Raw genomic sequence first — 24688 nt, forward strand, 5'->3', positions numbered from 1 at the left:
AGCTATGAGTGGTGGGGGAACCAGCATTTGTGTTAAAAAGCAAGACATTATACAATGCAGCTGAAGAATGCAGTTCCATTTTGGAACATGATTAACTTTGTCAGTTCAGTTGTCTAGAAAATAGAATTTAACTGGTTCTAAGAGAGCCTTCCCTAAGGCTAGTCCACCTTGGAAAACATTATAGATCAGAGATGACTAATTTAAAATAACAAAGGTCAGAATCCCCCCTTTTTTGGTAGTAACTCAATCACAGAAGTTGTGGTGGCGAACTGAAGCTATCTCACCAAGGTGTTGGTTGTATGCCTGGTCGTACTCCAAGCACATAACCAGGCATGCCACCAGCATCTCATTAGTTAATATGTTAGCCACCCTGACTTGCACAGTTATGCTACCACACATGTCAAAAAAAAACCTAATAAAGTTTTGCCCGGAAGCACTTTTGAAGGCTTCAAGAAGAAATGAGCCAGTATGGGTCACTGGTAATAATCCACACGCTGTTCTCTATACAGTATAGCCTACTGGGTTTTTCCAGAAGAAACAAGTAGATTATCAAATAGCTTAACACCAATGAATTCAAACCCATCTACCCATTTTTAGTTTTCCAATGTTAAACATTAGACATTAACTGATTATCTTATCCTTTTCCAATGTTAAACAGACATTAACTGATTTTCGATCCTAACATTCCAAACTCTGCATGCAATGCTGTCTGTCCAGATCATCATTTGCTGTACCAATGAATGAAATAGACCAACAAAGTGATTGACAATCTGTATATAATTGTCTGCTATGATGTGATATGGAAGAAAATACAAGGCTACGGCTACTGCAAAATGATTGACATGGGGAGCTTGCCCCTCTTATTGGCAGGTGTCACTTGATATCAGTGGAGCAGAAGGCAGCTGAAACATTGGCATTGTTGTCATCCCTTCATGCCAAGCGGCTAGCTGTTTGGCATGATGTGAGCCTACATGGAAGTGCTTCAGCTACTCAGTGCAATTTGCAGATGTCACCATGCAATGCATTCCTCTTGGAAACTTGTGACCCTTCCGTGTCATAGATTGCAACTCTTGTGCTCCCTCACTACTGGCTAGCTGGGAGTTGAATCTGAAACTTCTAGATAGCCAAAGTTCTCCCATGCCTGTTGGAAGTGTGTCAAGCTTCTCTCCTTCTAGCTGCCACCCCATGCTGCTCTCTTCTTCTAACTGCCACCATATGTTTCTACACCAGCTTCCACAAATTGTGATTTGAAGGTTGTGGGAGGACAGAACCCATGATGATAACTGAATGCAATATCCACCTCAGTTTGAGCAAATTTACCTTTAGTAGCTTGTTACCCTTCTGATCCAGCCCTGGTCTGTGGTAGGCAGTGACACCATCCAAAGAAGCTTCATCCTGGATTACACTTTATTTTGTTAGTGCGTTCACACATTCCCCCCCCCCTTTTTTTTTTTTGCTTCTCCTTTAGCTTGCTGCTGTTTGTAAGGAAGGAAAAAGACAGCCATGTGCAATCTATAGATTTCAGTGGAGTTCTGAACGCATGGCCTTTTCTGTTTGTCATCACCTCCATGTCCTGAATTGTATTCTGAGGGTCTTCAGTTGTGGGCCTGGAACAGAAAGCCCAACCCCAGTTTGCTTCAAATAGGGAATGGAGTTAAGAGGTTGTGAAAAGAATATTGAAGTTCAAAGCTGCGGTGTAGTAACCAGGTATTGTTTGTCCTTCACAGATTCAGGCCTATGTCAGCTGTCTGCTGACTTTAAAGAACTGAATCCATCTTTCTACTGCTCCCTCAGCCCAAAACCTCTGCTTTTCCTGATCTGCTGGCTCTAGCAAATATGTTATTTCCAGCCTCTAGATCTTGTCTACTTAGGCCAAAGTGGTGTTCTTCAGAAGGAAAAAAAAACCTAATTTAGTAGGGTGGTGGTGGAATTGGTTGGACATTAGCATGCTGTATATTTAGCCTTTTTCATTTAGCTGAATCGGCAGATATTTCACTCTGGTGCTTTTCCTACTTTAAAGCTTCTAATAGCCCCTTTGTTTTCATTTGATCATTGCAATCAAGAGATTTGCTCTTTGAAGAGTGGACATGACAATTTCCCTGTATATTGCTATGGAGATAATTAAGGCATTGCACGGGAACTGCTCAAGATGCAGAAAGGGCACTGTGTGAGTCAGATGTCTGCTGGAAGAACAGCTGACTTCTCAAGGACGAATGGCAAGAGTTTAGTGGCATCTTCCATTTCCTCCAGTAACCAGCCTGTCCTTTTCCCTAAGACAATTTCACACCTGTCCTTTAGTTTGCAATTGGGCCTGCCTCCTGCTCCTGGTATGGAGATAGGAAACACAGGCTGTTTAAAAGATAGTCACATCTAGTGTATAGACATACTGGCAGATACACTCTTTTCCTTTGTACTCTTTTGCTTCACTATGGTAGTGATTAGAAAAGAAAATCAGATGGCGGGAGGGGACGCCGACATGGTTTTCCCACATGTTGTCAGTCTTATTAAGTAGCTGGACAGTGAGGGACCTGTTGAGGTGGTCAGATAACCAATCCAGAAATGGGTATTTCTCCCCATTAAAACTGCCACCCCATAGCTTTTGCTAGGTTCGTACACCAGAATCTAAACACTGGGGAAGAGTTAAGAAGTGCTTGTAGGGGCCATGCTGACTGAGGCATTCTGGAGTTAACAGTCCAAAGAGGTAATTTTTTTTCCTTCTCTCCATTGGGAAGCATGCCGCCAGAGCAAGCAGTTCAGAGAGTTATCTCCCCACCACCAACCAAAGCATGTAGGGTGACATTTAAACTGGGGAAAATGTAACTTCTGAATGGTGCAGTGAAATGAGACAGGAGGAGAAGGTTCTCAAGCAATCAGCACTGGAAAATGCAGTTGTTCTTTTGACGTACCTCCTATTTCTGTCTGAGTCTGCATAGATTTTGTGAAAGTGACTGCCAACTGGCATTTCCCCGGGGGGGAATCAATATTTGGTTTTTAAAACAGTAAACCCAAATCAAAAGATGGAGTTTATGAAGCATGTCTTTCCTCTCCGGATGAAAACTTGTAGGAGCTGATCCCAGCTGGCTACATGGACATTATAACCAGAGCGCCTGTTAATGGAGGTCTTCAGAGCCAAAGCAAACTTTTATTTTTTGTGAGGGTACTTTCTTTCTCTCTCTCTTTTTTTTTTGTCAATTGTATATATTTATACCATACCCATCAATAAATATATCGAAGAAGGCTTACAAAACTTATAATGGAACGAGAGAAGTGAATTAGAATGGCAGATGTCAACCAGCTTAAAAATGTTAGCTTCCCAAAGCGGCTTGTAGTCTTATATTTGAGGAATAGCCCTCAAAGCTGGCTGGAGAGCTCAGTGTGTGGGACCACAGGGGCTGGGAGTTTTAATTCCCCACTGTCCCTTGTAGAAGAAGCAGTGTTTGTGCTCTTGAGAAGATTACACAGTTTCAGAACCTCCCCAAAAAAGGGAATGGCAAACCACTTCTCAGCATTATACTGTATATCTAGAAAACCCTGGAAAGGATTGTTATAAGCCAGAATCAACTTGATGGCAAGTAATTATTATTATTATTATTAACAAAGATTATTATCATCAGCAGGAATCTTCTTTTCAAAAGGGGGGGAGGCGGCAGCATGTATTTCCTTATTGTTGCTCTGCAAATTGTTTAGTGGATTCCATGTGTTGTGTTGCTTCACGCCAAGCTAAGGAAGTAGTGGTATTTATCAAGAGTACCATGTGGCTGTAAATGTGTTGGCATCTGCATACAAATATTTTGTCAGTGTGTTTGCTTTCTCCTGGCACACGCTGGCTCTGTTTATATCCACAGCCATATGGTTATTAGAGAGGAATTTTATGATGTGCCCCAAAGTAGAGTACATTAAATTCCCAAGAGGAGAAAATCTGGATTTCTTTGCCTTGGGAATCCATTAGTATTGCTATAGGAACTGAATGGGCAGATGTTTAAGGTAAACTCTTCTGCTTCTCATATAACATTGAGTGAATTTCCTCTACTCCCTGGTAGTACAACAACAAGGTATGGGTCATTGAGCCACTGCCCACGTATGGTAACCCTGATTAAGTTTTCAAAACATGTGAGATGTTCAAGGAATGTTCAGCTATAGCCACCCTCCTGTGATTTTTAATGGCTAAGTGGGGATTTGCACCCAGACTTCCTCCTGTGTCTTAGTCCAACTTTCTGTCCACTATAATATAGTGGATCTAGTCCTTTGTTTTAAGATCATTCACTAGAAGGCAAACCCAAGCTTAATATGAGAGTCTGACTGCTGAAGCGCATATCTTTGTTGGAATCCTGTTGTGGGAGAGCACATGGGATGCTAAGATGAAATATGCATCCTGCTTAATAACTAGTTTGACCTCATGTGTCTTCACTGTTCTATGCAGCCTTTAGCACATTGTGATTACTTGAAAAATTGCTCAGGAAAAATAATTATGAGTTAAAATTGTATTTTGCTTTAAATGTGCTTTGGGCTTTCCCACATAGGATAGGGAAGTGATTAATTAGATTCCTGGACAATGACCCAAGGCATCCTTTCTGTATGCTTTCTGAAACATATCACATGTCACCTGAGATGCTTCTGTTGAATTCTACAGTCTCTTAGGTTCTGTTCCTATATAATCAGTAGTATTCTGTACCAGTCCTTTCTTTACAACAGCTTCACTGCAGCAGGGCTTTAAATTAATTAGCTATATGTAACTGATTCCACTAATGAAGATGAAACTAATTAGTTGTTTGTAACTGATTGCAATAACTAGTTGTTTGTAACTGATTCTGACAATGAAAGTGTAACTATATTACATTAATACAGTAACCTGATAGATAATATGATTTGTTTTACAGATAATTATAGCTTCTAAGTTAACTTTTATGGTTATGGGAGAGCTGCTTCATTAAATTGCGGAGAAATTAAAAAGAATGGTTTGTGTTGGCCCTCCTGCTGCTATATGAAAAACATTCAGCTTTTTTTTAAAGCAACCAAAGTTGCTATTTAAAAACAGGAAATCAAAGAATTGCTTTTTCCAAGTGGTAGCTATAACAGTAACTAATAAAAGTATAACTGTTTAAAAAAATAAACAGATTTTAGAAATGAATCACCAAATTCATTCAAAAACTGGTAATTAATCAATTTGTATTCATGTGAATCAGTGCCCCCGACAAATATGAATCAATGAATTTTTAGCAATTTTTGATTTTTTTTATTCATTTGGCTGTGAAACGGTCCCACAGGCGCCAAGGGACACCAAAATTGTAAGGGAGCTTCCTCTGATTCTCCTCTACAATTCCTCCAAGCTTTGTGACAATCGTATTTCCCCAAGCCAGCTGCTAAAGGGCACTTTAATGGGCAGTGACCCAATATGTGGGTATATAACTTGGGCGTCTCAAACCTAATTTTCACCAAACTTGGAGGGATTGTAGGGGAGAGTCAGGGGAAACTTCCCTGTGATTTTGGTACCTCTAGGTGCCGGAGGGGGCGCTCCTTGTGGATGTATAATTTGGTATCTCTAGGAGACCAATTTGCAGGGGTTTTAAGTTAAAAAAAATGACTTGACGAATAGATTCGTCAATCCATTTTAAAAATCGGTAGTTTGTAATTCATGATTTGTCAAACTTGATGAATCAAAACAAATCACAATTTTTCTGATTCATGCCCATCTCTAAAAATAAAGCATGATAAAATGCTTTCCCTTCCTCTTTTCTTTGCTGCCAACCTGCACTGTCTGTGCAAAGGCTGCTTTCCTTCTCTTCCATGAGCTTTGCAGCCTGGCTTTAGGATATCTTGCAAACTGTGCACGTGGCACTCCTTGAGATGGACCAATTGATCTGCTACACTTTAAAAAGTAATGGTTTAATCATTATTAGGGCTTAAAGGTAATCCTTGGGTTGTATTGATCCTGATAAGATTATTCATGATGAACTCATTTGGCATTAACATGCTGTCCTCAAAAACTGCCTGCGGTTCCAGAGGGGCCTTCTTCTTCTGTTTTTGCTAACTGCAGCCCCAACCCTACCCCCGAGAGAGAGAGAGAGAGAGAGAGAGAGAGAGAGAGAGAGAGAGAGGAATCGGGGAAAGAGTAGCAGCTAGAAAGGTAGTGAACACAAACTGTCTCATCTCATTCCACACTTCCTAAGTGTGGGTTTTTAAAAGATGGCGATTCATTGCCACAATGTTGAGAAGCATGATGCTACCATGGCTAGAATATTAGACCGCACAGGAATAGAATGGGGTTGAAGCATAGAGGAAATGCCAAATTGAGAGTCAAACTACGTTATATTGTTGGCACATTTTTGATAGTATTGATGAGAAACAACTTTTCGTCATAATGTGTGTTTTCTTTGACCTACAAGTCTTACCTTTAAACTTGATTTCTGATTGGCCATTAGAAGTTGAACATTAAATAGACAGCTTGAGAGCATTTCACCATAATGAAGGTGAGCTATATGCTCAAAAGGCCACTTGGCGTATAATATGGCCGGACAAAATGTAAGTAGCTATGAGACACGTGTTAAGTGCCCCCAGATACCAAATCTTGAAATAGGACTTAAAAAAATACAGTAGGGACAGTTTAAGTGTAAACACATTTGTTTCTCACCAAGGGAAATACACTGTATTTTCTTAGCTATATTTTAAAGGATGGGTTTTGGGAAAGGTGTCATTTTCCTGGTATTTAAAAAAAGCAATGAAAACTTCTTGTTTCCTCTGAGCAGCATTAAGGTATACAGAAAGAGTCTTGGAGGGTTCCATGTGGTCCATGTCCTGCTTGGTTTACACCCCTGTTCACACATTTTATGTCTACTATAGACTATTTCTTCTCCTTCATCTACAGCTGCTATGATACTGTACCTTTGTTACAATCTCATTCAACTGATATGCTACCACGAATGAATTTCCACCCGAATGACTTGCCTTTGTGGGGACTGAAAAAACATTTGGTTTATGCATCGCTGAATTATCCTTTACAGAAAACATATCATCCATTCATTCTGTGATTTCAATCTACCACAAAATAAACTAGAATCAAACAAAAAAAATATTAATTCACTTCACAATTTCACATGGGGAATTGTTTACAGAGACATTACAAGCAAAAACGGAATATAATCAAATGCATTTCCTTGTTCTTTGAAGTAAGCCTGCTACACTAAGGACCATTTGGAAGCTGTATGGGTAATGTTTAAGCATAATGAAAGTGAAGGCTTTGTTAATTTTTTTCTGTAGGATTATAACATAAAATGACTTTTTGGTTTTTTTAAGATGGCCTTTGAAATATACAAGCCTAGCTGGGCATACTGAGAATTCCATACTCTGACATAAGATGCAGACCTATATGATTTGTTTTGGTCTGTCTGGTTAGCTATACTCAGCAGAGATGTTGGCAAGTCTTTGGATCCAAGTCCTAAGTCTGAGTCCAAGTCTCTGGATCCAAGTCCCAAGCCTTGAGTTTGAGTTACAGGTCTCTGCCTGAGGAATTCTGGGAGTTTTAGTCCTAAAAAGCCCTGAGAAGGTCACTGGGAAGGAGGGAAGGAAAGAGAGCATGCATGGGCTAGAGCAGTGGTCCCCAACCTTGGCCCTCCAGATGTTCTTGGACTTCAACTCCCAGAAATCCTGGCCAGCAGAGGTGGTGGTGAAGGCTTCTGGGAGCTGTAGTCTAAGAACATCTGGAGGGCCAAGGTTGGGGAACACTGGGCTAGAGACTCAAAAACATGACTCAGAAAAATGGTTGTGAGTCAAATCCAAGTCTTTAAAAAAAACAACTCAAACTGAGTCCGAGTCAAATCACAGGTACAACTTAAGTCGAACTCATCAGCAAGTCGTGATTAACTCGTCCTTGATATCCAGTCCTTACTTCAGAAAAAGCATACATACAGCAAAAGAACTAGGCAGAATATACTTTCTGGAGAAGTCTCTCAGGGAGAAGATGATGTGAAGACTTGACGCTGTCCCGGCAAACCATTTTAAGTGGCAGAGTCAATGGATTCTCTCCTTGCCCTCTTCCCTGCCTGAAAACTATCATAGAAAACAGCATAATGAGGGAAAATTGATTTAAACACATGGCGGTGGGGGCCAAATGCTACGCTTGTCTGATTGCATTAGGGGTATGGCAAGAATTTGACACCCAGGCACCTGGACACCAGTTTCCCTAATAGCAAATTCAGGTGGGGAGTGTTGATAGAGATGGAGGTGGAACAATGCCATTGAGGAATAAGAGGGAGGTTTCCGCTTGCTCAGAGACAGGATGTAACTAGGGTAGGGTGACCAAGGGCTTTGATCCGGAGTGCCCAGGTTTGAATATGCAAACATTTATTGCTAGAAAGGTATGATGACACCCTCTGATATTAGCTACCAGATGAAGCTAAAATCATCTACTGAAGAAGCTATTTGGATGAGTAGCAAAACGTTTCAGCCTAATAAAGTTGCCATGATTCAACTTCCAGATAACCTCACCTGGATGACCGAGAATCTTCACAGATGTATTGCTACCAGATGAGTGTAGGCCCACCTCCCAAGAGTGTATACTATCTCCAGTATGTATCCCTTTCTCCCTGGGGAAAAGGAAGCACAACATAGACTGCCTCAGCACCAAAACGCTATGGCCATTGTGTGCTTGGAACATATAATTCCTTTCCACTCCTCCATCCAATTCCTGCATATGCCTGTTTTACATTGCCCCAGCTTAACCAATAGAACAGTAAAGCCCCAGCCCTCAAAATCTTTTAAAACAAAAAGTTTAGAGAGTAACACATATTCTAATTATAAGACTCAAATAGGAGTTGCAGCATGGAAATATAAGCAGCAGAGGAGGAATTCAATTAAAATAACTTTGCAGAGAAAATGTTATTTGTTACACTAAAAACTTTATACAGTAACTACTTCATAATATTTTTCAAAGTAACACCCTTGTTCCACCTTGAAAAATTATTACAAATGTTGACTACTTGTAAGTAGAGATGGGCACAAACAGAACTACATACCAAAAAAAAAAAAAAATTGGTTCATGCATTCCATTTTGCCAACACGAAACAAAGAGCTGAACTTTTTTCCAATCCGGTGCTTCATTTTGGCAAAATGATAGTCCTGCCCCCTTCTCGCTGCACTGTCCCCTCCTTCCCTGATCCTGCCTCCTCCTCCTCTTCCTTCTCAGCAGCCACCATTTTCAGAGGCAGCAGCCCAGCTTTCCTACCAGGAACCAAGCCTGCTGTCTCCATGCATGCAGATGCCAGTTAGCTGATAGGGTGATACATGTGCAGAGAGAGAGAGACAGCTTGGCTTCCAGGAGCCAAGCCAGCCATCTCTGTGTATGTGCTGGTCTATCAGCTGGTCTGCATGTGCAGAGACAACTGACTTGGCTTCCCTTCTGGAAGCCAGGCTGTTGACTCTGTACCTGTCTGGACTATCACTTGATCAGGATTTGCAGGTACATAGACAGCAGGCCTGGGTTGCAGAAGCCAGATCTGCTCTCTTTGCACACGTGCTGGCATATCAGCACGATAGGGCAGTGACTACAGCAGTAGAACAGGAGAACCAAAACCCCAACCGGTTTGTAGTTGAGTTTTCTAATTTCTTCATGACAGTTCATAGTTTGTTGTTTCTGGCCAACCACAAACCTTCACGATCTACCATTTTTCAGGTTTGTGCCCATCTCTACTTATAAGTACTTATTTTTACTCTCTCTACCTTGCTTGAAGGAGACAACCAAAATCCTGAGTGCCTGTTTCAGAAATGAAGGATGTAAACTTTTGTTGGAAGTCTGACATCCATCCCTCTGTTGCAGTTTGTGGGAATCCATCCTTAGTAGAAGCTGTGATAAAAGTCCTGGTCTTTCTCACTGCCGGTATAGTAGCACTACAGAACACTGCCACCTCCACCACCACCCTAAAAAAGAAAACCCATTAAAAATACAAATAAAGCCTTTGTGAAATAGGAATGCATTCACAAGTGGGACACAAATCAATAGTTAGGTACTTTTCCGGTTAAATTGCATGTTGGATGCAGCATTATTCTCCCAGAAACAGAACTCATAAGTACCTATTGCCACCAAATTTCCTGTCAGTAGATTATATATTAACTAATATTTCCCCAGCTAACTGCAGCTCTGAAAGAATAATATACTGTATAGAATAATATGCTGTATATCAGAAAAGTAATAATAAACTAAAATCATTAACGCATATACAGAAAGATCCCTGGTAAGTCATAGTTGAAGATGAAGTGTGCATTTCTTTATTGTTGACTAAATGCACTTTATAGTCATAGAGTGTGAGAGGTATATTGTCTATAGTTATTCAGTGTTTTTTTTTCTCATCAAATAAAGCTGATCTTTGAGCTCACTGTGAAACATACAACATAGATCAGAGTGACAGAGATGCAAAAGAGACTTGAGGTAGAGGTTGCTGGGAATGAATTACGGCAGGGAATCAATTGAGTGGGCAGAATTATGTCTATGGTGCCAAACCACTTGATTTCTAGCTTTCATTAAACCAACAACATCAAACCCCACTAGTTTTGGGAGAACTAGTCCCTTGCTTATTCAGCCTGGGCTGCTATGCTATTTATGCTGGAAGGGGGGGGGGGAGGTCTACACAGTTTTCCTTTTATATGGTAAGCAAATCAAAAACAGACATTTAGGTTCTGAATAATCCTAGACTATTTTACTTAATCAAAAGTATAAATTACAAAGGCAACAGCAATTTTTACAGGCTTCAAATATGTCTGTAGAAAATAATGTGATTCTCGAAATACAGGAGTAAACTGGCATCTTACAAAAAAAAAACTGCCCAAAGGTTCAAGTGTTTCACCACATCCATTCTTTTCTCTTGCTACAGAAATAATGAACTCATATTGCAATGAATGTAGTTGTTACAGTATCTGTAGAATACTGAGAAGTGCATGAGTGAGTCTGTGTGACACACATAGACAGTGTTGGGGAAATCCTTAGGGATATTAGCAGGCCAGCTATAAAATCTCAATATAAGCAGGTAGCTTAGCTGAAAGCAAAAAAGAAGAGCCCAATGGAGAAGAACATGTAAAAGAAAAGAAAATGATTACAATTGGGTCCACGCAGCTACTGCCTCATTTTATTATTGTCTCATTCCATTATCTTGTCTGGTCCAATGGTCTGCAGGTTTCTGTATTCCAGCACCTCTTACATCATCTCTAAATCTGGGCACCCCCGGGCAAAGTACACGCTACCCAACCCTAGCTATGTCTTTGTTGTCACAGAATGCAGCAGGAGCCCCAAAAATCTAGAAAGATGGTGTCTGCCTAGACCTACCCTAGGTTTTGTTTCTTGGTTCTGCCAGAGTGTGACAGAAGGTTAGGAACTTCAATGTTATCATCATATTACTAATACAGACAATTTCCCAAAGAACTTGTGACTTCAATTATACTTGTTAATTGGGTAGTACCTACAGCACTATTTATTAGGTATTTATTTATTCATTCAGCTTTTAATTATTCATTAGAATTATACTGCTTTTCTTCACATACCGTAAATTCAAAATGTCTTGTGACAAAGAACAGTGCAAGCAAGCAGAAGTAAAAAAATATAAAAAGTGTGATCACCAAAAATGTGTAAAAGGCAAATAAGAAACATAATCCAACATTCCTAGCAGTACTAACAATGAATCAGTGAGGAAACATGTTGGGGTGCCTTGCTTTATATTGGGGTCATAGCTGTGAGGCCAAGTCTCCCTTACTAAGAGTTGACCTCTCTTTTTGTTCTCAGAAAGGAAGATTCCACCACCTCCCCCCCCCAAAAAATAGGCTGTTCTCCTATAAATCATAAGATTTCAGCTTTAGATCATTTGCACTGAAAAGCAACACAGAAACATTTGGGTTCAATATTTAATCAACCAATGCATCTAAATTTCAATTGTCTTTCTGTGCATTAAATTAATAATGCAATAGATGTCTTAGCCTAAGATGGTGTTCTGTTTCTGCAGAGGAATGTGTTAGAAATAGTGGATGGACAGGGAGCTAGTAGACGGATGATACAGGACAGCTAAACCCTGGGTTCTCAACTTTACAAGGTGTTTGGTGGTGAGACAGACTGATCTGAAGGAGAAAAGAGCTGCCCATTGTTGGAAGTACTTAGTACTGGTTGACCATTGATCGTTGATTCTTCAGTTTCACCCTGTGTTACAGATTCTGCCTTAAGCAGCTCAGGCTAAGGGATCTGCAAGATCCTTTGCATTCTATAATTCTTTAAGTTGCCTTAACTCCACCCACATAACCTTCTCTTAATGCTACTTAGCAACAAATATATATATATATATGAAGGAAATATTGTTCCCTTTTGGAACAGCTTTTAGCCAACCCTTATTATTTCATCCTTAAAACAGAGTTCAAAACTTGGACAAACCATAGTTAATTGAAAGCTCCTCTAAATATTCTAAGGAGATTTCAAGTGTTTGTTTGTGCAGCCATTAAAACAACAACAAACCAATGATCATTTCCTGCTATATGCAGAATGTTTTGCTTATTAGTATTATCAATTACTAATGCAACAGTAATTTTATCACTACCTTCAGATCTCACATTAATTGTTCATTCATGGCAGTTCTAATTACTTTTTAGTTTGCCATGCGTGGCTCTATTATTGCGCCTGAATTATTTTTCCCCTTGTGGGAAAGAAGCGTAGATGGGCTTTGCTATTTGGGAGAAAGAAGGAAGAACAGTAAACTTGCATTGGCCATAAATATACACAGGCTTTAGTCCCAAGCAGCAACATCCCAGTAACCTTTGTCTTATTTGTTCATAAATAATGGTGCTCCAATCTATGGATAATTAGCCAGGAGTGCCAGGTAGTCATCTGAAGACCTGCAGACATCACTTTCCAGTCCTGTCGTCTGTATGTGGGAGACTTCTGGAACAGGACAGTAAGATATCAAGAAAGGAAATATCCAGTCCAAGGCGTTGCTTTTGAAGACTTCAGCAAAATACCTTTTTGCTCATAGTTAGGCTCTGACTGACCATTTGAGAATCAGGAAAGACTCTTTCCTGATGGTAGAGAAGCCTAGCTTGACCCGCTTCAATCACCAGCAGGACATTTTTGTTCTGTGGGAACCTTTCTTACTGCAGTACATTGGTTTCCTGCCCATTCCCAGAATGCATGGGTAAAAGAAAGAAAGACTAGGAGGTTGAAGGTGATACTATCTCGAGATAAGCACTACTTACAGCTTATCTGCACAAGTTGACTCCTCAAACAATGCACAACTCAGCAACTGTGTGCAGTTACCAGGGACAGGTGGATCTGTCTGAACCTTATTGAGGTTCTTGTTTTTGCCCAAAAACCTTGTTCCACACTGGATCTGAAAAAGATTGTGGACCTCTCTTTTTCTTGCATAGGCATTAATTTGTATTTCCATCAACATTTTTGAAATGTGCACATGATAGATAGATAGATAGATAGATAGAGAGAGAGAGAGAGAGAGAGAGAGAGAGAGAGAGAGAGAGAGATCTCAAAGGGACACATTTTGTAAATATTTTTTCTTAGAGAGAAACATTTTTGAGCACACATTTCAAATGTATAATTTTTGTAATCATTGTTATCAATTATCCTTATCATGTGCGATCAAATCAATTATGACCTATGGCTAGCCTTTTCCACGGATTTCCAGGTAGAGAATACTCAGAAGTGGTTGACCATTCTCTTCTTCTGGGGACATCCTGGGATTGTACAACTTGCCCAGGCTGGCTCTACTCACAGGAGGGAATTAACTCCCAACCTCTGGCTCCACAGCCAGATACCTAAACCACTGACTGTGTTAGGTATAATAGCTATAATTTTGTATACTCATTCAATTCAAGCCACACCGCAAGCTCTGGAAATACTTTCAAGAATGGATTTTCCCTGCTCAGTGTTGGTAGTCCTGGAAGATGAGTACCGGGTCTCCCTACAATGAAATGCTAATCCCCTGAAGCTCTCATGCATGCCTAACAGTGGCCAAGATCTCAATAAATCTCTCTCAGGAACTGGAAAAAAGAGTATTCTACAAATAATTATACACATTCCATTAGTGGAGTGTGTTTGATTTGCTGGGCACAAGTTGCACAAACTGTGGAAACAGATACAGTTCGGTAATGCTAGGTTCATGTATGCTTTTTCATCATTGCTGACAACTGAAAGGGAACCTACTGGCTGAAATCCAGCAGTAAGCCACAACTGGAGTAGGCATATTGAATCAGTGGAACTTATATGGAAGAGCTGACTCACCAAATTCACACTGATTCAGTGGGTCTACTGTATACACAATTTGCCACTGGATTTTGGCCACTGTGTTAAAAGCCTACAATAAATGCCTTGATCTGCTTTAGGGAACGCTGCAGCATTAAATAAGTTCTTTGAATGATTTGTGACTTGGTATGTTTGTCATCAAAGAGCAGAAGAAAACACAGTGTAGAACAATTTAAGCAATAAGTAAACAGAAATGCAACACGCACACATACGAAGACATGCAGATTACTAGTAACAGGAGAAAACGAGTCAGATACTAATCCCTTCTGTGCCTGCTGATAATAAATCACTTATGATAAACAGCTTAGTTTTTCATCATCATCATCATCATCAGATATACAGATAGATTGTCAGTAGGTCTGTTAGGGATACCCAGTGCGGTGTAGTGACAGACTACACTGCAGATAGGGACAGAGTAGAACTCAGGAGGCTGGAGTTCGATCAGTGTTTAACCATGGAAACTTACTGTGGTTGTGGAACTGGTGAACTGCTCCTTAAGTATCTCACTTACCATAAATGCCCTATTAGGATCACCATAATTTGGTTCCAGGTTGATAGCACATACCACCACCACAAGCAGCAATAACAACAACAGTCTTTTGGAGCTAGTGAGTTTACTGCTCAGAATTTCACTTCAGTGGTCTATGTGGCTGATGGAAAGAGACTGTGGGTATGCTCTTCCTGTAGTGAGGTCTTAGTACTCGGGGGTCACATAAGTTTACTTGAGGCCACCGTTGCTGAACTGCAGAAGGCAAGGGAGGAAGAGAGGTTGAGGCATACAACCTTCAGGGAAGATGAAAAAGTCCCTGCTAAGTGGAACAGTTGCAAGTCTTTGCTTTTAAAGGACAGCATCAGTAAAGTAACCATTTATTCAACTGGGGAGAACCAATAGAATACAGTCATCACTGCATAGTAGTTATAGAGAAACAGCAGGGAAAAGGTGTAATACAGGTGCTGTTGCTGTGTACCAAAAAAAAAAAAGTATCGGGCCAAACAAACTACATCACTGAAAAAGAGAAAACTCCTCCACAGGCAAGCTGTGACCATACCCGTACCCAAACATATTGGGGACATACTGTCATAATCCTGAGACAAGAGAGCCAAATCAGGAAGAGGTCTGAAGGAGACTGTGTTGCAGTACTTGACAAGTTCATTTATATTCACTTATGTGGGTTTGATAACCATCTCTTCTGGACACAATATAGGTCACACAGAAAACATATAGAAGGAAGAAAGCTTAGATCCTGTCTTAATTAAGTGTAGTTTAAGTCTGGGAATCAAAAATAAAACTGCCAATATTGCAGTACCAGTGTATGGTTTGTAGGCTTCCCTAGGCCAACTGGCTGGGAGCTGTGGAAATAGAATGGTAGACTAGATAGGCCTTCAGCTTGATCCAGCAGGGTTATTTCTACATCCTTTTGTAATCTCTCAACTAATATCTTGCTCACCCGGATTAGCTGTAGAACACTGTGTAGTTCTTGTGTGAGGCTTGGACATAGCACCACTGGTGAGCTGGGGGGGGTATTTATTAGTGAGCAACTTGGTCCTGATAGCTCCTCAGTATCAGAAACAGAGGGGCAGTAGTCATGATGCCCCATCCCCGTGAGGGTATGTTGATATGGTAAGCATTTATAAGAACTATTTTCAAAATGAGTCCCAAAAGTTTAAGAACTTACTGTGGCATTATATTAAAGTATAGATATGTTTGTTCCCCAGAAACAAAGACTAGAGGGCAGGAGCTGTGTCTGTTTTGTTTTCGAAAGAATTTGACACAAACAGTGTAAATAGGTGTCGTAGTAAGTACTTACTAAAATAAAATACTGGCCCTGTAGCCTTTCCACCCTCTTTCCCTCTTAACAGTTGGTGTTTTCATATAGACTGAAAAATACATTTCTTCTCTTTCCCGCACCCCATTTTCCGCTTCTTCGGCATATGCTTTTGTGACTCCAGTGTGGCTGCCCTCCGTAAATGACCTCTGAACTGTCGAAAGCCAGGGTTGGCTCAGGGAGCATGGCTGCAATTATTCTTCTTACCTGACAGCTTTCCGCTCCCTGAAAAGTGAGGTGGAGGCTGCCTAGTGCCAGAAGGAGGCTGTCATTTATTCTGCTTTCTGTTTTTAATTTACTTGCTGATGCAAAATTGATCCCCCTGGAAGTCTTTGGCCTGCGTGTATTCATACCTTTCGGCTTAATTTAAAAACAAACAAACCAACCACCACTGCTACTTCTGAGCGTTTTCATTACACAAATCAATTTTCTGCACTTTAATTTCTTTTTTTCCTCTCCCGCCCAGCTCTCATTTGGGCTCTGGTACAAGGAACTGTAGGGAGCTTTTCTGTCTTCCATGGTCTGTCCACCCATGTTTTGCCTTTGGCTGCTGATAGGCAGCAAAATGGCAGCATTTGGGAAGAAATAATAATCAAAGTTGGTTGCATTTGGGTGCCAAAGGTAGTGGTGGTGGGGATTTTGATTCATTAGATCCAAAATTCATGCACTCTCATTAGCACATATTAGAGCCTGTTTTTTCAGACAGCAGAGAAAGGAAAAGTTCTTTCTGGAACAAAACAATCTCAAATTGTCAATCTCACAAGCTCCATATGGTAATACATATTTGTTAATATTAGCATTTTTTACTTTCATTGCATACAGCCTGGAGGCAGGTGTTGCATCATGGCCTCTCCTAATTTAAAGAGACACTTTTCCAGCAGGCCAAGGCAAAGAGGCAGTCCCGAAAGCAGCAAAATCAGGGAGATGGAGAGGGGACAGATTGTATTTGTCTTCAGTGTGGAAGGGATTGTCACTCTTGAATAGGTCTTCTCAGCCACACTAGACGCTGTTCCAAGTCCTCCTTACAGAGCACGTTTACCATAGTCTCTTGAGACTGGCGGATGCCTCATCAAAGCGTACAATAGCCAAAACCCTACGGGGAAAACCACATACATAAGGGCAATCACTCAAGTTGTTTTCTCTCTCTCTCTGGTTTGCTGCCCATTGTGTTGCCAGCTGTACAAATGTATATGCAACCGGTAGATGAAGGAGAACTAGAGGGATGGCAGAATGAAGAAGTTGGATTACTTGGGCAGTTTGGCTTACCTGACTGTGTAAGGCAGGAGGATTCTGTCCAACATTTGAACAGACAGACCTCCAGAAACAAAAGCTGTAAGAACATGCTAACATGCGCTGGATTATGGAGAAAGCCAGAGAGTTCCAGAAAAATATCTACTTCTGCTTCATTGACTATGCGAAAGCCTTTGACTGTGTGGACCACAGCAAACTATGGCAAGTTCTTAAAGAAATGGGAGTGCCTGACCACTTTATCTGTCTCCTGAGAAACCTATATGTGGGACAGGAAGCAACAGTTAGAACTGGTCATGGAACAACTGAGTGGTTCAAAATTGGGAAAGGAGTACGGCAAGGCTGTATATTGTCCCCCAGCTTATTTAACTTATATGCAGAATACATCATGCGGAAGGCTGGACTGGATGAATCCCAAGCCGGAATTAAGATTGCCGGAAGAAATATCAACAGCCTCAGATATGCAGATGATACCACTCTGATGGCAGAAAGTGAGGAGGAATTAAAGAACCTTGTAATGAGGGTGAAAGAAGAGAGGGCAAAAAACGGTCTGAAACTCAACATCAAAAAAGCTAAGAACATGGCCACCGGTCCCATCACCTCCTGGGAAATCGAAGGGGAAGAGATGGAGGCAGTAACAGATTTTACTTTCTTGGTCTCCATGATCACTACAGATGGTGACAGCAGCCAAGAAATTAAAAGACACCTGCTTCTTAGAAGGAAAGCGATGACAAACCTCGACAGCATCTTTAAAAAGCAGAGACATCACCTTGCCAACAAAAGTCCGAATAGTCAAAGCTGTGGTTTTTCCTTTAGTGATGTATGGAAGTGAGAGCTGGACCATAAAGAAAGCTGACCGCCGAAGAATTGATGCCTTTGAATTGTGATGCTGGAGGAGGCTCTTGAGAGTCCCCTGGACTGCAAAGAGAACAAACCTATCAATTCTAAAGGAAATCAACCCTGAGTGCCCACTGGAAGGACAGATCCTGAAGCTGAGGGTCCAGTAATTTGTCCATCTCATGAGAAGAGAAGACTCCTTGGAAAAGATCTTGATGTTAGGAAAGTGTGATGGCAAGAGGAGAAGGGGATGACAGAGGATGAGATGGTTGGACAGTGTCATCGAAGCAACCAACATGAATTTGACAGAACTCTGGGAGGCAGGGAAGATAGGAGGGCCTGGCGTGCTCTGGTCCATGGGGTCATGAAGAGTCGGACATGACTAAACGACAACGAAGAACATTTTAAAAAAGACCCAACCCTATTACAAGCACTAGGTTAAGGATGTGCGATGTATGATCATCCAGATGTTGTTAGAGATTACCCATTACCTCTATCCAACACAGCCAGTGATAGGGCAGGATGTAAGTTCTAGTCCAGCAACATTTTATGAGCCACATATTTCCAATATGTGCCATGTCCTCTCACACAGTGTTGCTCCTGAGATCTCCTCATTTTCTTGTCCGTAGATCATGCCTTGCAGTCAGTGTTCTGACGTCATTATGGCTGATGGGAGGACTGAAGACTGAAAATCAGGAGTTCTCATTCATTGTAGGCTCTATGTCCGGCGTGGCTCAAATTCTTCTAACTCCTAGGAAAGGAAACGAAGGTGCTGCTCTGCCTTCCCACCTTGTGGGGCATCTCCCCTAATTTCAAGACTGCTTTTTGCAAGGTGATTTTCCAGGCCACCCTTTCCTTGACTAAGAGGCCCTCCGAGATAGACATTTGAAGAACTATCTGCCAAGGGAGAGAAGTGCCCATTGATGGAAAGAGGGTAATTTCCTAGAATAGCAGAAGCCTGTGTGCACCCAAGGCTGTGCAGTCATGTAGCTGTAGTGTCTTTTTGCCAATCACCTCCTCTTCTCCCTACCTTTGGCCTTGGTGTGGGGAGTGGCACCATCCTTTTCCTCTGCATCTTCTTGAGCCAGGCTCTGTCATTAGCTACCATTGCTATTACTGCTGCCTCTTTTGGCCCAGGGCCAGGAAATGCTTCTCTCTCTTCTGTGCACAACAGCTGGCTGCTGTACCAACTGTACCAGGGACTTCTTGGGGTGGCAGCAATTGGTAGAAAGTGCTGCATGTGTCGTCCTTATTGTTCTGTGGTTCTGTGGCTTCAGAAGTCAGCACCACTATGTATAATGGTAGGCCCAACCCAGTTCTGGGACCAAAGGTTACCAGAAGCTTCCCTGAGGCACAATCTCATCTAAAATCATGGATAGCACATCTGATGGCAGAAGTTTCACACTTTAGACACAAACCCCATTCAGTCATTAATTTATCTAGTGGTGTTCTGGGATTTTCTCTTGCTTGGTATCACTTTGTGAATAGTCATGAGCACAAGAAGGTATCCTGTAAACCATTTTGACTGCTGACACGGGTATCATCAACATTCAGGCTGCCCTTCGCTATCTAAAGCTTGGCATCCTTTTTCCTGTTGGCAACACAGGCACATTATTCTGCAGCGATATCAGGCAATTTCCTGGGATTTTGAATCATGGATGGAGAAACACAATATCTCACATTCATAAACTAGAGTTAAACTAGTTTTTTTTAAATGTATTATATTGTAAATACCTTGAGAATATTAGAAACGTAAGATGTGTAAGACAGAGTAAACAGATAATGAGTAGCATTCAGACACTTCCTTTGGCCTTGCAAGAGATCACGTTTGAGTAGCATGTAAACCTGGGAAAAGGTCCTTCCTGTGTAGGACATTTGGGGTGCCTTTTGTTTATCTTATCGATCACCCTGCTTTGAACCTGATATTTTTGTATCTGTGTATTGGGTTTTGACCAATTCAGCGAAGCAACCCCAGAGGCTAAGATGCAGTGAATAGTAATAACACTCAAGCAATAGTTAACTTGTGTAAAATATTTCTGAACAGCATATTTATGTCTGGTCATTTGGGATAATAAGCAGGCACTTTTGCAACTGCAGATTTCCACCCTGTTTTCCATTTTTGACAGCTGGGAGTAGAGATCCTGACTGAAGCAGACAAATATTTTGGGGTTATCAGTTCTGTTGATGGTATTCAGTATGCTCTGATTTTAAGCATTCTCAGGATGAACTAAACAAGACTCTTGAGCTCATAATTAGAAGCTGGTAGCCCAGTTTCTTCTCTAGCATTACAATTTATTCCCGAGAGAACAGATTTTGAATGGAAGCCCATTTTATCACCAGATGATGATCATTGATCAGCCACAAAGCAAAGGCAAATGAATTTGCAAAACACAAAGGTGAAAAAAGGTTGTGCTAAGGCATTCAGACAGATTTTATTACTTCTTGGGAGCGCCACCTTAAAATGCAGAGCTCACTGTCTTGTATAGGTTATACAGTATATCACAGACGCTAGTACACCCCCTCACATTTCATAAATACTTTGGTATATCTTTTCATGTGACAACACTGAAGAAATGACACTTGGCTACAATGTAAAGCAGTGAGTATACAGCTTGTATAACAGTGTAAATGTGCTGTCCCCTCAAAATAACGCAACACACAGCCATTAATGTCTAAACTACTGGCAACAAAATTTGGACATTGTCACACTTTTGTTCCCATCGGTTTAGACATTAACGCTGTGTGTTGCATTATTTTGAGGGGACAGCAGATTTACACTGTTATACAAGCTGTATACACACTGCTTTACATTGTAGCCAAGTGTCATTTCTTCAGTGTTGTCACATGAAAAGATATACTAAAATATTTATGAAATGTGAGGGGGTGTACTCAGTTCTGTGATATACTGTATAGGTTGACCCAAAGTGCGTGAAGCATGGTGAAAACATGGAGGAAAGTAAAGAGAATGCTACCACCTTCACAGCCATAAGGTAGTAAAATCTTTTTGGAACAGATAAAGATTGAAATGTCTACAGTGTAGATGGTGGGAGAGAGAAATTACTATTGTGACAATTTAACACAGAAAAGAGCTCTTCCTAACAGGCTTGAAAGGGACGAGAAAGAGCTTAAAAGCTAGAAGGGTCAAACAGAACAGTGCTTTCCTGGAAACAATCCACTCCTTTCACAGAAGGTCCTTCTCTGTCATACTTTGGCATCCCTTCAGCAAGGAGTTTTAAGAGACAAGGGTTGAGAGCCATTTCCATCAGCTTCACTTGAAGTAGCTGTTGCCATTTGCCCAAATAGTAGCGACCCAGACCCTGAATGTGTAAATCCTCCACTTGAAGCATCAAAACTACAGCTTTAGCTTCATAGTCTATTTTATCAAACCTAACGTAATGATGCGATGCATACAGTTTTCTGATCCTCAGTGAAAAGAAGTATGTTAAAGTCAAGAAACATCCACTTGTAAAAAACTATCATCTGTTGCGAAATCATTGAATTCTGCATAAGAATTAAAAGACCAAGTTTTTTTCCTTTTGTCTGCAGCAGTGTTAGCCCTCAAAAGTCTTTTTTACATAGTGTTAAAAACTTTCATTTTGCACAAAATATGGATGCATGGTTTGTGACTCTAGCAGGGGGCATTCCATTTTGAAATAGTGGAGTGAGTACACTTTGTTCGGAGCCCAGGAAGGCAGCTTAGGTATCGCCAAAAAGGACGATAGAAATCACCAAAAAGAAAAGACAATGGAAGAAGGCACTGACGTGCATAAAAATGCACATGCTAATTTATATGCCCAGATGCAAAATCAGAAATGATTTTTAAAACTCAAAGAGAAGTTCAGAGCATCTCGCTTGAATGGAGAGGACACTGAACAAGTGACCAGCCCACCTTCTGAGGCTGCCACCCAGCAGTTGCTAACTGTGGGTGGGCAATGTCAAGGTCCTTGGGTCTCCTTTCTTCTGGTTATTTAACTTTAAATCAGGTTTGGTGTAGGCAACCTTTCACATGGGGGGCATCTTAAAAATGAGTCCTTCAGATGGAGGATTGGGCTCTCGAAAGGAGGACACATGGCCATTCCATCCGAGCCACCTATCTTGACTGTAGAGCCTTTAAAACATTGTCACTGACCTTCCAGAGAGAACTTTCTGCCTTTTTGGTCTTGTGATGGCCAAGGGGCTGCTAGCGTGATGAGACACAGCAGCAGGAGATGATGCACTGCCCTTGATCATGCTGAAATCCTGCCCCATGGCTAAGTAATGAGGCGTGCTTCTGCAATCACTTGAATGGCAAACTCTACAAAATCACTTTGGATAATTCCTTCCCTCCTTTCCTTTTGCCCTCTTTTAAATCTCATACATTTTTAGCAAAGAAGCCAGCTCCTGCATCTGCATTTAACATCCCGCTTGATTAGATCTTGTCAGGCTTGTCTTAAAATGCTATCTCAGCCTGGCGGTTCTTGCTGCAGCCTGTAATTAAAGGAATGGCTTGCTCAGATACCTCACCTGATACTTTATTCCCCTTCAACAGTTGCCTAGGAAGGGCTGGTGCATTGCGATGGGATGGAAGTTGAGCAAGCCTACTTCGGTGCTCCTCAGAGCCTGAAAGGGAGAATGTAAAAATAACTTGACAAAGAGAAAGAGAAGTAAATCAGCTCTGCTAAAACTGGTGACCACCAAAATAGAATGCATTACTGGAAAGGGGTGTAGACAAGGAGCTTTTCATATTGCCTTGGTTCCAGCTACATGGAGGTCCTGCAGTCTTCTGCTAAGCATTGGAATGTGCTCCTCACTCTGACTTGAGCTACTGGGGTTGGCAGAACACTTGTTCACCTTCCACAGTAGCAGTGGTCTAGGCTGGATGTACTTTCTCAGGCATCATAGAAGCAGCCAGGAAGCTTTGCCGTCATCTTCTTGAGACAAGGTGTCCATTGCAAGCACCCTGGCAAAGCAAAGGCCCACTTGCCCTGGAGTAGGTTTGACTGATAGCCCTGCTGTGTAGCTGTCACAGCAGTTTGAAGGAAATATGTGTGTTAAATCAATAGGTATCTGTTTTGCAGCCCGCTGTGGAAACAACATGAGCTTCTAGTGCAGTTTGCCTTCTATAGAGGACACCCAATTCTAAGGGTGATAGGTACAAAAAGCTATACAGGGGTGGAAGCTGGGCCTTGTTGAGTAGTGTAGTCCGTGTCTTTTCACACACTCTGCCCCCCCACATGTTTGCTTGCTCCGCATTCCGTATGTGAACATAAGGCATGTGCACATGTTCATGAATTGCTTTCGCCCTTGTGCAAATACTGTCTGAAAGGAATGCTGCTGCTAATGAATTTGTGTCTGTTGTGAAGTATTTTCCCTAGTGATTGCCAAAGGAGGGCAAAAAAAAAAAAAAAACTTAACTTGACCAGTCCGTACATTATTTTCTTGCACAGAATAACCAAATATTTATCTCAGATAATGGTAATTGTCATTAATGGGTTGGAGGGAGGTGTTTAGAAGGCTGATGTCCACATGCCCACTGACACTGGAATTGCCCCTAAACTGCAGCTACCTTAAATTGACCTATAGAAGCCAATAGGAACTATTGTACTTCATGAGAGAAGGAAAATTGAAGGCTTTACTGGGTTGAGAGCAGACCTCGAACTCTACTACTGATTCCACCCTTAGGAATAGAGGGAAGATTTTGCCCTTACTTCAACATTGTCCTTTATAGCTGTCTGTCTGCTTTGATCTAGCTTTGCTTAGGTTATTATGAAGAGAGTATGGTTCCCGGAAGCAATCAAAGTGCAAGGTATTCCACTGATCTGAGCATTTAATTAAGTAGGATCAGATTTCCATATAGAAAACAGTCATGGGAAGCCATAAACCTTTTAATTAACCTCTCTCTATAGCAGAGTGTTGCTACCTACTAAACTGCAGGAGTGATGTAGCTGTTTTCACATGTGACAGAGCAGGGCAGAAATCAGTCATCTTACATTAGTGCAATCAGACATCACCTCACTGTATGGACTCACCCAGGCTCTTTTCTTATACTTTCAGAGACTGGCTGATGCAGCAGAGAGGTTTCAGAAGTCCCATCGCTGGCAAGACAACATTAAGGTAAGTCTTTAAATTTCCTTTCTGTGGCATGCAACCATGTCATCATTGAATACGGACACCCTATCTCTAACTCCTTTTCACAAATGCCCTCTGCAAAACACCCATTGGAATTGGAGCTCAAGGTGCGAGTGTATCATGTGTTATGAAACCAGTGAGAGCTGGTTAAAATATGTCTTTCTAGCATTCTTTCTGTCTTTCTGACATTCTAGCAGCAGCTTTTGAGTTTACAGGTCTTTGTCTCTCAGAGAAGGTCACATTTACCATAGTTCTCATTTTGTATTGACATGTGACTTCAGTGACAAGTATAACTCTGCCATTTTCGCTTGTGTCCTTCAAAGGCATGGCAAATGAGCAATAAGTTGCCCAAGGTAAATTAGAAAAATATTTTTAAATATTTTTTTTAAAAAACGCT

The 24688-nt window shown here is 41.2% G+C and overlaps 1 protein-coding gene across 2 annotated transcripts in view; it reads left to right on the forward strand.

Annotated features, from left to right (window-relative positions):
* The window catches only part of CACNA2D2 (calcium voltage-gated channel auxiliary subunit alpha2delta 2), a 751645-nt gene that overhangs the window by 407156 nt on the left and 319801 nt on the right, over positions 1-24688 (forward strand). For both annotated transcript variants that reach the window (XM_072989818.2, XM_072989819.2), the window contains exon 4: positions 24217-24276. In XM_072989818.2, the coding sequence (XP_072845919.1) occupies positions 24217-24276 (60 nt within the window). The remainder of the gene's footprint in view (positions 1-24216; positions 24277-24688) is intronic.

This window comes from Pogona vitticeps, chromosome 2 (assembly GCF_051106095.1).
Source record: "Pogona vitticeps strain Pit_001003342236 chromosome 2, PviZW2.1, whole genome shotgun sequence".
NCBI classification, from domain to species: Eukaryota; Metazoa; Chordata; class Lepidosauria; order Squamata; family Agamidae; genus Pogona; species Pogona vitticeps.